General features: G+C 40.3%; 2 protein-coding genes across 2 annotated transcripts in view; one reads left to right on the top strand and one right to left on the bottom strand.

Moving 5' to 3' along the window:
* The window catches only part of LOC126248468 (glycine dehydrogenase (decarboxylating), mitochondrial), a 318452-nt gene that overhangs the window by 243392 nt on the left and 62246 nt on the right, over positions 1-12814 (bottom strand). The gene's annotated exons all lie outside the window — the stretch shown is intronic.
* On the top strand, positions 3642-6750 carry LOC126248469 (uncharacterized). The gene is made up of 2 exons (XM_049949480.1): positions 3642-3939; positions 5145-6750. Exons 1-2 carry the CDS (start codon positions 3798-3800, stop codon positions 5723-5725), a joined length of 723 nt encoding a protein of 240 aa, XP_049805437.1. The 5' UTR covers positions 3642-3797; the 3' UTR covers positions 5726-6750.

Genomic DNA, 12814 nt, shown 5'->3' on the forward strand with positions numbered 1-12814 from the left:
ATACGATAGTCTCCGTAGAATAGGTTGAAGCATGAGTCGTCCGAAAACATTGCATTTGCCCATAAGCACATCATCGATGGTATTGACGTTCTGATTGCAGCACGAAGCGTTTGTGGTTTCTAGACAATGGAAGGTCAGAAAATAACACGCGTGCCACCGTTGTAGACAGTAGGAGTCAGTGTCGGAGCTTTGATATATACAGGTTCACATTCATTCCAATGCTTCAGTGTCGAGCCACCACTGAACGAAGCTACACAGTCCAGTACGGGCAAGCTGGCAACGTGGTTGCCATACCGTGTAGTAAACTACGTGGTTGAGGATCGATGTACGACCCTATTTTACCCACGTGTTCCACATACGTGTCACGTCGCAGCAGAGTGTCTCGTAACAGCTGAAATGTTCAAGTTATGAGAAATCTAATGCTTGAAGCTTAGTTGAGATCAATTGTCCATTATGGCCCCCAGTGTGGCATACTGGCAACTGTTTTCATGGATTCACTTCGACGGTTCTTCAATACATCTACATCTACATCTACATTCATACTCCGCAAGCCACCCAACGGTGTGTGGCGGAGGGCACTTTACGTGCCACTGTCATTACCTCCCTTTCCTGTTCCAGTCGCGTATGGTTCGCGGGAAGAACGACTGTCTGAAAGCCTCCGTGCGCGCTCTAATCTCTCTAATTTTACATTCGTGATCTCCTCGGGAGGTATAAGTAGGGGGAAGCAATATACTCGATACCTCATCCAGAAACGCACCCTCTCGAAACCTGGCGAGCAAGCTACACCGCGATGCAGAGCGCCTCTCTTGCAGAGTCTGCCACTTGAGTTTATTAAACATCTCCGTAACGCTATCACGGTTACCAAATAACCCTGTGACGAAACGCGCCGCTCTTCTTTGGATCTTCTCTATCTCCTCCGTCAACCCGATCTGGTACGGATCCCACACTGATGAGCAATACTCAAGTATAGGTCGAACGAGTGTTTTGTAAGCCACCTCCTTTGTTGATGGACTACATTTTCTAAGCACTCTCCCAATGAATCTCAACCTGGTACCCGCCTTACCAACAATTAATTTTATATGATCATTCCACTTCAAATCGTTCCGCACGCATACTCCCAGATATTTTACAGAAGTAACTGCTACCAGTGTTTGTTCCGCTATCATATAATCATACAATAAAGGATCCTTCTTTCTATGTATTCGCAATACATTACATTTGTCTATGTTAAGGGACAGTTGCCACTCCCTGCACCAAGTGCCTATCCGCTGCAGATCTTCCTGCATTTCGCTACAATTTTCTAATGCTGCAACTTCTCTGTATACTACAGCATCATCCGCGAAAAGCCGCATGGAACTTCCGACACTATCTACTAGGTCATTTATATATATTGTGAAAAGCAATGGTCCCATAACACTCCCCTGTGGCACGCCAGAGGTTACCTTAACGTCTGTAGACGTCTCTCCATTGATAACAACATGCTGTGTTCTGTTTGCTAAAAAATCTTCAATCCAGCCACACAGCTGGTCTGATATTCCGTAGGCTCTTACTTTGTTTATCAGGCGACAGTGCGGAACTGTTCAACTTCGCGTAATCGGACATTCCCCTTCACGTAATACAGGCTACTGCTGGTCTAGTACACACCAGCAGCGTGACTCTCAGGTCCTTACTGGTGGTTCAATGTTCTGCACTTCTTCCGAGCTTAGTTACATTTGCCTCAATCTTTCTGAGAGGTCCAATTTTTAGAAATTAGTCTACAATCGGTGTTCGGGAAACATAATTTACAATTAAATGAAACGACCAAAGATTTTAAAAGAAAATTTAGTTTACAATCATATTCCTTACTTTTTTTAGAGTCTTCATACAAATTGAAAGAATTGTCGTTTCTATGGGACCTACACCAAATGAGTACTAACAGGAGATATGGAATCTATGCAAAGAACTGTAGCATTAATAGTCACAGGTTTGTTCGACACATGGGAGAGCGTCACGGGGATGCTTCAAAAACTGCACTGGCAGACGCTTTAAGATAGAAGCAAACTACTCTGAGCAAGATTCCTTATAAAGCTTCAAGAACTAGGAAACTCAGTCGACGTAAAAAAAAGGGGGCCGGAGGAGGGGGAGGGTGACACACACACACACACACACACACACACACACACACACACACACACACACACACACTAAAGTGTCCTACATGGTTGGCCTTGTCAGTAACTGCGCGAGTTGTCACTAATTATGGGGCTTGAAACGCCTCGCAGACTCACCACGACATGCATCATGTATGAGGCGCCTGGGCATTTGTAGCGTATCATTTGAATAATCATTATCTAGAGCTACTTGATTAACAACGCGAGCCCGCTAATTTTGGGTTACGGATATCGCTGAAATTTCGCAGAGATGTCCATAATCGAAAATAAAATTCGACATATATTTTGAGTTTGGCTCTATATTTGTTAACATCGACACAGAAACATTTTGTGTTACTTAGTACATAGACTATAAACAATTGAAGTGTGGCACAGTGGTGAATGTGTCACGCTCCGTGTTTGAGGGCTTGGGTTCTACTTACCGATTCTGATAAAATCAGTAATTTTACGTAGTAATATATATAATATTTTTTTATTTGGAACAAAACATGAATATTAATAAACATCGCAGTTTTATTTCATTAGCAGTTAAGATTCATTTAATTTCATAGTTATATGTTATAACAGCCTGAATTCACGTAACATACTAAAACTAATACTTAAGAAAATTAACATAAATTAGCTCATACGTTAAGCATTCAGTAAGCGCTCTAACATGTGAAAATATCAGAAACGTGAAGCTTTGCTGCATGGAGTTCTGTGAAACACTGAATTTTATTAGCAGTTCTTCCACGTCATATAGCTATTGATAATGATGTAGTAGTGAGCGGTTTGCAGCAAAAGCTTTTCTTAGTTTTGGGTGGCGGACTTTAAGCCGGGACGGCATATCCTCATCATGACAATTCAATCACTGGCTCTCGACGGGGCCCTCTCACCACCTGGCCATAGTCATTACAACTTACACAACACTATAAACGTGTATGTCGATTTCCTTAAATACTATGGGGAGTTTAGCCATAACTTCAAAATTGTGTCGGTTTTTATCCTCACTGACTAAAACTGTGAGAATTGTTTTTGGAAATCCGTGAGTCACTACTTGTTGCTTCCCTAGTTAAGACAGGCCACAGAGTGGGTAGTGCCTGTTCAAGTCATGGTACTGCCGCCTCTTACACTACGCGTGGCTTCGAAAGACAGTTAACTCCTGCCCACTAACTGATAATTCACGTTCTTCAACTGACATGGTGGACGTGGACACATTGTACTGTCTCCTATTATTTTCTCTGTTGTTTTCTTGTTGTTTTAAGTTGACATTAGCTTATATTCAAGCAAGCTATCTTGGTTAGGTATCGTATGGACGAAGCGGACACTACGTCCTTGAGCCAATGTTGCAATCACGACGCGCCGGCCACTTGTCGTTAATTCAGCATCTGCTGCCGGTGGGAGCTGTAGCCAGCTTGAAGTCCCAGGCCATGTCCTACGTGGGCGACAGAAGCGACCGACAGCGCGCGACAGCTTCAGGAGACAAAATACAACTGCAGGTAGTGTTATAGAAGTGTCTTACATCAGCTACATCTGTGTTGCTGCCTGTCTCCCGCTGCAACTGGCGACGTTTGAATTCAAACGTGTTTGAACCTTGTCGCTTGTAGCGGGTGCGACAGCGGCAGCCATAGTTCAAACTGTACAGGGTTTTGTGAGGCAGCAGACAACATGTCGACGGATTTCGCCGAAATTTTAATAGCAGAAGTTAGTAAGAGGCGCTGTTTATGGGATATAAGAGAGAAAAGCTTCTACAATAGAGTCATATGTGACCAAGAATGGGCGGCTGTGGCCAATGCAGTGGGCTCAACAAGTAAGTATTGGTTTATTTTTTTTTCTTTACATGTGCGAATATTCATATTTATGTCATTACGATATCCAAAAAATGTTGGTTTTATTGTTTATGATCGTATATCAGTTACAAGTTCATCTCATTCGAGTTATTTCTTCTCTTTTCTGATTCCGTTCTACAGTTGTCAAAAAGTTATTAAATACGTATGAGATTTTTTAAATATTTGATTAGAACTACTGTTTAAGACGCATTTTTCATTACGATACTTAGTAATGTACATTGGCGTCTGTGATGAAGGTAGAAATTACGTACTTGCACCACTTAAATTTTCTATATTTTATTTACACAATACAAGTAAAAATAGACTTTAGGGATTTATTTATCATTAAAATAAAGCTTTTCTGAATATACGCTTCAGTTTTGACTTTTATAACGATAAGTCTGTTGTATATGATGTGTGCAAACGTAGACATTGCTCTCAATATCAGATTTTTTTCATCTTTACAAATTCTTGACTCGAAACATTTTCCTTTTTTTCATGGCATCTGCCCTACGTTTGCTTTCCTTTTTCTGTATTTTGTAAATACAATGTAAGGACTGGAATAGAAGGTTGTCATGTTCTTAAATATCCCTTAACATTCTGGTGTAATTTGCCGTTCGTTAACTATTGAATATCATTTTATTTTTTCGACAATGTGAAGAAGACTGTAATTATGTTACTTAGTATTAGAATGTTATGTTATGCATGGATGTTTTGAAATCCAAGTAATATGCAGTAACTTGCCTATTGTGTGGTAGCTGCAGTGTATGTGGATTACATTATTCACTGCTGCTTGTGTTGTTCTGATTATAAGTTTTGAAGCTATTATGTGTGTGTAAGGCCTGAATACTGTTCTGATAGGTGACTCAGATTATGTACTGTATTAATATAATTAAGAAGCCAAAGAATTAGCTGACTACTTTACAGTGGTACTTAAAAATTAAGTGGTATATAATTTTTAGAATAACAAGTTTCACTTTCATCTTATTCTCTACCAGTTTTGCTCAAGTGGAAAACTGAGGACATTTTCCTTTCATTTTGGCCAATGGTTCCAGGTATTCAGCAATTGTTTTACATATTTCTACTTTCATCTTAGCATAATTAATGGGTCACATAATACAATTAAAAATATAAATCCACAGTCACAAAGATAACTTTTATTACATATTTGCTTATCTGGTTTCAGAAGGCGAAGCCAAAAACAAATGGAAATCCCTGAGAAACGGTTTCCGAAGAGAACTGAAGAAGAAACCAATAACATCATCAGGTGATGCAGCTAACGCATGGAGTAGCAAGTGGTGTTATTTCCAGGCGTTGATGTTTCTTAAGGACATAATGACACCAAGAGAGACTGGAACAAATGTGGCACTTGAATGTCAACAATCACTGTCATCAAATGGTGACAGTGACACTGAAGTGCCAGAAATTGGTCTTGGTGAAAAAGTCTTTGACGGCCACGTTGATTGTGTTCTGACTGAGGAGTTCCTGCCCAGCACAGAAGACCATAACTCTATGGTTGCCACATCACCACCTCCGCCGTCACTGACAGGGACAGCGAAGAGAAGACAATCTGCTAGTTTTGAGAGAGAACTACTTGAAATGGAATCGCAAAAGATCAAAATTTTGAAGTCACAAGCCAAATGTGAGGACAGGAAGTTTTTGTTGTCATTGGTACCTTATTTTAAGCAAATTGAACCACTAGAAAAACTAGAAGTAATGGGGCAAATAATTGATGTACTGAGAAGCAAAATTTCAAACAAAAAATAATACAAACAAGGGCCTTTTTTTGTCTGTAACATCTTGTATCCTGCCATTGTGATTTCAGTGATTCAAGGCTGTGGATAGCAACTACCAGTACAGTTTTTATTAGTGACATGTATCTGCTTTAATTGAGTGATTAATTTATACCACTTACCATAATGGTCCTTTTGTTTGCATTTTCATAGATTTGTTCAAGCTCCTATTAGAAAGCATCCTCAGAATTTTGTTATGCGCTGTTGAAACAACGAGACACAGATCAAGATTTATATAACTTAGGTTCAAGTAGTGCAGTGCATTGTGGATAGATTAAATCTGTTAAGTAAACTGATCTGCAGGGAGGCCATTTGTGATGTGGCAAAAAGGTTGTGGGAATTTGTACATGAGTATATTGGGATAACTGTTTGTACATTTCAAGAACAATGAATGTTTCTGTACTGAGGCCAGATATTTGTACTAGAGGATTGCAGTTTTATGTAACCGGAGCAGGGAATATGCCACATTTTGGATATTGTTTGAAACGTAGTCGGTTTGTTGGTCTGCAGTGAGACAAACAGCTGGTGGTTTTCTGTCATTCATCATGTTCCATAGATTACATCAGGGAGGAGAACCTTCAGGAATGTGGAGCAAATCAAGATATACACTGCTGTTGGTACATGCACTGCCTGTACAAGCATCTTTATTCCATTTCTTATTTCTGGGTTCTGTGTTTATAGCCACTGCATTACACTGAGCTTTTCTCTCCCCACAAGATACTTTAGTGCCAGGAGTTATCCAGTGTTTATCTTTCTGTTCAGTATTGCCCTTGTTTTATTGTTAAAAAACGAGATTGGGGTTGTTCCCGGAATATATTTAAGAAAGAGTTAAAGTTACCATTAACATGTTTTATAAATTTCCCCGCTACATTATTTACATAACTTCTCTCTATGGTGATAGTCATTGTTAATGGTACTGCGATATAACAATTTTGGTATGTGGTGTTTAAAGCTTTCCCGGCGTACTGATTGTTCCATAAAAACACGGGAGAACTGCCAAATATCAGTAACGTCCTGCCACGATATTTCGGCGCAGAGTCTTCTGGCCATCTTCAGATGAGTACCACTGTAGTAGTACTACTACTAGTGGTACTCACCTGAAGATGGCCGGAAGACTGTGCGCCGAAATATTGTGGCAGGACGTTACTGATATCCGGCAGTTCTCCCGCGTTTTTATGGAACATTTTTGGTATGATCAGTGCCTAACTGGCCAGTAAATTTTATTGATAACATTTGAATCTCATGGTCAGATAAATGATTGACTATAGGTTTTACAGCTAAATAGCTATATGTTGTTGGATTTGAAACCAAATCGTCAGTAGCTGTCTCACAGTCTCATTCAATCATCATACAGAATGACGCTGTGGAAAATAATACAAAGATGCACTTGAACATTCTCATGAATTCAAAGCACTAACAGTTTTCTTCATTGATAATATGTTTGTGAAGATATATATTTATGCACTAGTTAGTAATGAAAACATGTATTTAAATGTTTATTCCAAATTTCCATTTTGTACACTATTAAAATAATTACAAAACTCATTTCTGATATTTGTTGCCTCTCGACGCGAAGAATTTAACCTCACTGAGCTGCGAATATTTGTTCCCACTCTTGACTCAGTGACTGTGTTAAATGTGGGGTCAACACCTTCTTTGTCAATAATAATAGTATTATACAGAATAGTTGCTGCTTTCACAATGGGTATTTCATTGTCCACATCCGTTTTTATTGGTTTTAACAAGATTCTCCATTTTGAGGAGAGAATTCCAAATGAGCATTCAACAGCTCTCTCTGCTCTTGAAAGCCTTTCATTAAAGACTGCCTTTTCAGCAGGTAAATTTCTTCCTGGGTATGGTCTCATTAAGTATGACCTCAGTGGAAACACTTCATCTCCAACAAACACGTGCGGTACTTTCATGTTCGAATTTGGCAGGAATGATTCCCCAGCAAAATTATTTCATTTGATTCAATTTTCCTACGGAATACTGAATTACTGAATACTCCACCCCCATCACTGTCTCTTTCATACGCACCAACATCAATTACAGCAAATCTATATTTGGCATCCGTTACTGACAGCAGAACTATTGAAAAGTAATTTTTATAATTGAAATATTGACTTCCCGAATGTGGGGGACTGCTAATTCTGATGTGTTTCCCATCTATGCTGCCAATGCAATTTCGAAACTGCCATTTTTCCAGAAAATCCTTTGCAGTATTGGCAAAATACTCTTCTGTTGGTTGTGGCATATGTAATGGTTGGAAATATAACCACAGAGCTCATGAGACTTCCTTCACAATATTTGCCACTGTTGTTTTGCCAACCCTGAAGGAATAGGAGAGCTGGCGAAATGATACTCCCGTTGCATAATACCTGAAGGAAGAATGAATTCTTGTTTTTATACAGTTTTTGCTTTGTAAAAGTAGTATGTCTTAAATTGGAACAGGTAATCTATAATAATAGCTTTCTCTACAGACCCTTATTTCCTGTTATCAAAAGGTTAAAAACTAGTATCACAAAGAGAAAAAGATGGGTGACTGGTGAGGTACACCACACAACAAATAAATTGAAAATGTATTAAGACCTCTCCAAGCGAATAAACGCTGATGCATATTATACTTTGTACAAAATAAAAGACAGATGACTGCAGTTTCAGCAGAGAAACAAAAACGTTATTCATGAACATGGCAGTAGACAAAGGAGATAATTACTCAAAAAGACGTACATTCCTTTATAAATGAAAAGTGAAAAAGCAACAAAAAGGGCAGAGGATAGCACTAGTGATGTAGATCTTGTAGAAATAGCAAGCACCTCTAACAGATATTTTGTAACTGCAGCAGATGATGTTATAAAGGAAAGTAAAAGGAAGTACTACTAACTATTGAATGTGTAAACTAGTATCTAGTACAAAACTATCATTTTATAAATCAATGTGTGTATGTAGTGCTCAAAACTAAAAAACTGGAATGTGTATATTTAAGTCAATGGACACAAAGAAATAAAAAGCACAATTTTTTATGAATTGTTATAGATAAGCATTTGAAATAGGGAAGGACATATGTACTATGAAAAAAGATAAACACACAATGGAAATTCCTGGATGGAATAATACATAAAATAAAAGAAGGGAACCACTTATCTATAGATGGCTGATGGCTGGATTATAGACACATACAAGGTAAAAAAACAGTTTATGCCCCACACCTTAGTCATCTGTAGGTGAATGGTTGCCTTTCTTTATTTCATGTAAGGCCAAGACCCAGAGTTTCATGTACAAAACAGTATACATTGTGCATGATAAAGTTCTCAGGACAATGTACAGTGGACCCCACAGCAAAATCTCAAACTGACAGCGACTCTTCCAGATTAAGCAGGCAAAAGGTTTTTTTATTAAGCTATCAAATCAATCAAGGAAGAAAAAGATTGAATTTTTTAACCGATTTAACTTTTATGGTGTGATAGAAAATGTGGAGTAACCTCATAAGTGCCTGTAAAAAATAATCCTCTTTTCTTCATTACATGTAAATTGCAAAGTAACACGGCAAAGGCCGTCAGAACAGAGATGTTCATCTGTCTTAATCTGTGCGCCTATAAACTTGTATAAGACATCCTATACTCTCAACAGAAAATTGTAAGCAAGCGCCCACAGGCAAAGAATAAATAATCGTTTATGACAGTCACACTAGCAAAGAATAGTTTGGTACTTTGCACTGTGAATTTATCAAATATGTAATCATTTTGCCATCAATCTAACAACATTCTTTATTGTCGACGTTAATTTAAACATAATCACCGCTAGCACTGATTTGAAAGAAGTAAATTAGTAAATAAACGCAAAACAAAAATCGAGTGCTACACAGCTCATGTTACATTTTGAAAGCACATACTAGTATATGGTAGTAACTTACCTTAGTGAAATTATCAGCCTGTCTTCCATGCTTATTGGCCGCTGAAAGTTGGTGGTTGCATGCGAAATACACATCTTTAAACCACTGACGAGATAATCGAAGGAATGTAAGTTCATTCTCGTATATTCAAAAAATGTGTTTGGTGATCGTCGTAACTCACGATATAAATGATGGAATTCGCCATGGTGACTCCTCGTTTTGCAGATTTCATGTACAGCGCTCCTTTGACGTCTTAAGTACCTAATTTTCAATTAATTTTTCTGCTGTATTCGGAGCTTGCGGTAGTTTGTCGGTCGCTCGTAGGACTTCAGCAACAATGTCGCGATTCCGCTGTCGCGCGCTGTCGGTCGCTTCTTGTCACTCACGTAGGACACGGCCTTAGGCCCTCCTATTCTGTTAAATTCGCATCCGGTGCGCGGCAAAAGCAAGGAAGACTACTGTTCAAAAAAACCATCCCGACTTACGAATTAAGCTGTTTAGAAAAACCGCTGAAAACCTAAATTAGATTGGTCGGACGGGGATTGGCATCCCTATTCTCTCGAATGTGTCTTCAGTGTCTTACCACTGCGCCACATCATTATGTGGGGAAGGGAGGCTGTGAACTCTAATTTTTCTAATTCTTCCATTACAGTCATTTTGCAAGATTTGGGAGGAAATAATATGTTGCCTTAGTTCTTGGTACTTACGCCTCTTTAATTTTTTAACAGTATACACCTCCAGTCTGCGAAACGTGTCTCCTGTAGAGAGTGTGTAACATCCTACTGACACTCTCGTATTTTCTGTACGCATCAGTCAGGAAAGGCGCCGCTCTTGTTTAGATTTCTCTACCCTCCTATTAATCCTGCCTGGTAAGGATCCCAAACTGCCGAGTTTCCTCAAGAACCCATCAGACGAGCGGTTTGCATGCTACCTTTTTTTTTTTAGTTGAATTACATTTCGATTAGATTCCTCCAGTGAATCTCAAGCTGACGTATGTCTTTACCACAACTACCTCTATTTGGTCGTATAAACATGCATTTTCGGTTTTATGTATAGAATAACACTGCATGACAAAAAACTGATACACCCAGAAGACATGTAAGTACGTGTACGTACACACCATCAGCAATTATGTAAAGGATTAAAGTTGCAATCTTCTGTGACAGGTAGAATGGCCCCCAGATTACATTACTGTGGTTGAACTTCAGTTTGGTTCGTGTTTAGTGCGTTTCGGATTTAATGTGGTTTGGGGTTAGTGTTGTTGGGAGTTTAGTGTTGTTACCAGATCTGGTAGGGCAAATAAGAGGGCTGTACAGCGTCAGATGTTGGGCGATCACTATGAAGGATGTAGAAATGCTGCATACTCGTCTGAGACAGCGTTATCAGCGCATGATAAAGTTTGAAAGGGGCCTCACTATGTGTGTCATTTGGTTTCCTGGTCCAATACCAGGTTTGTGGAGCACACGGATGTGAGTTGTCCAATGTTGAATGTTGGCCTGCACGGGAACAGGAAAGCAAGTATATTCGTCGTCAAGGTTCCGGCCCGGCACTTCTGGCCACCACGAGGGAGAATCACCGTATTTTGCACCAATCACATTGTAACGCTTCACATCTGTACCGGCCATCTGAGAACAAGTAATGGATTCCCTGTATCGTTTTGTGTCACAGACACCATTCGTCAGAGACTAGCAGCAGCCGGATTAGGGAATTACCGTCCCATGAATAGGCTGCTTTTAACACAACACAAACAGCTTTGTTTGGAGTGGTGCCGTGATTGGAGCACGGAATGCTAATGGATGGCGTCGCATTATGTTCGGCGATGAACCTTAGTTCTGCACTACCCTGGATGACCAACGTCGACTAGTACGGCGGCGACCTGCTGAGACGTCACATTTTTCCATTGTTTTGGAGAGGTAGTGCACTGTTGCTCATGCCGCCCTGATGTGGGGAGCCATCAGGTACGACGTCTGGTCACGACTGGTAGCATTTGACACAATGCTATGTCAAGGACGGCCCGACTCGCTAGTCGTGCTGTCTAACGCACTGCTTCCGATCCCCGGCACGAATCCGCCTGGCGGATTAGTGTCGCGGTCCGATGTGCTGGCCAGCCTGTGGATGGTTTTTAAGGCGGTTTTCCATTTGCTTCAGCGAATGCTGGCTGGTTCCCCTTATTCCGCCTCAGTTACACTATGTCGCCGATTGCTGCGCAAGCACTGTTCCCACATACGCGTACACTATAATTAGTGTACCACACGAACACTGGGGTTACACTCGTCTGGAATGAGTCTTCACATACGCGTACACCATAATTAGTGGACCTCATGAACACTGGGGTTACGCTCGTCTGGAATGAGTCTTCTACTGGAGGCCGAAGCGCACAATAACCCTGGGTTCGGTGTGGGGCGGCTGTGGGGTGAGTGGACTGCTGTAGCCTGTTGTGGTGTTATGTACTACAGAGGGCTACGGCGGGGACGAAGCCTCTCCGTCGTTTCTAGGTCCTCAACTCCATACATACATACATACATACATACATGTGGAGGACATCTTGCGTCCTCATTTGTTGCTTCTCATGCCACAGGATCTTGGTGACATTTTTCAGCAGGACAACACTCGTCCACACATGGCATCTGTCACTATGAACTGTCTGCGTGATGTTGAGGTATGCCCATGATCAGCAGGATCTCCAGATCTGTCCTGGACGAGGGACTCTCTTGACACTGGGTCTCAATGTTGAATTCCCTAGCGGTTTGTGACATGGAGTATCCCATGTGTCCAGATCCAACTATCATTTCGCATTCAAGTCTGTTAATTTCCTTCATGCACCATAGCTACGTAGGAAGCGTTTTCACATGAATCACCTGAGTACAAATGACAGCTCCATCAATGCACTGTCCTTTTATTCCTAGTGTGCGCCATGCTACCGCCATCTGTATATGTGCATGTCGCTATCCCATGATGTCACCGTGGTGTATATGGTGGTTATCTGGCAATATTTTTGCAGAATATTGCGAGTACATATATTGCATACACAACGACTGTGTATTACCAGAAAATGGGAAAGAAAGTTAGTTAACTGAACTCTATTCGATTACAGTGCAGAAAGGTAAACACATAGATGTTAAGAGAAAGCAAAATGAATACTGAAATCCAAAAGAGTATTCCATTATATTC

Source organism: Schistocerca nitens, chromosome 3, assembly GCF_023898315.1.
Source record: "Schistocerca nitens isolate TAMUIC-IGC-003100 chromosome 3, iqSchNite1.1, whole genome shotgun sequence".
NCBI classification, from domain to species: Eukaryota; Metazoa; Arthropoda; class Insecta; order Orthoptera; family Acrididae; genus Schistocerca; species Schistocerca nitens.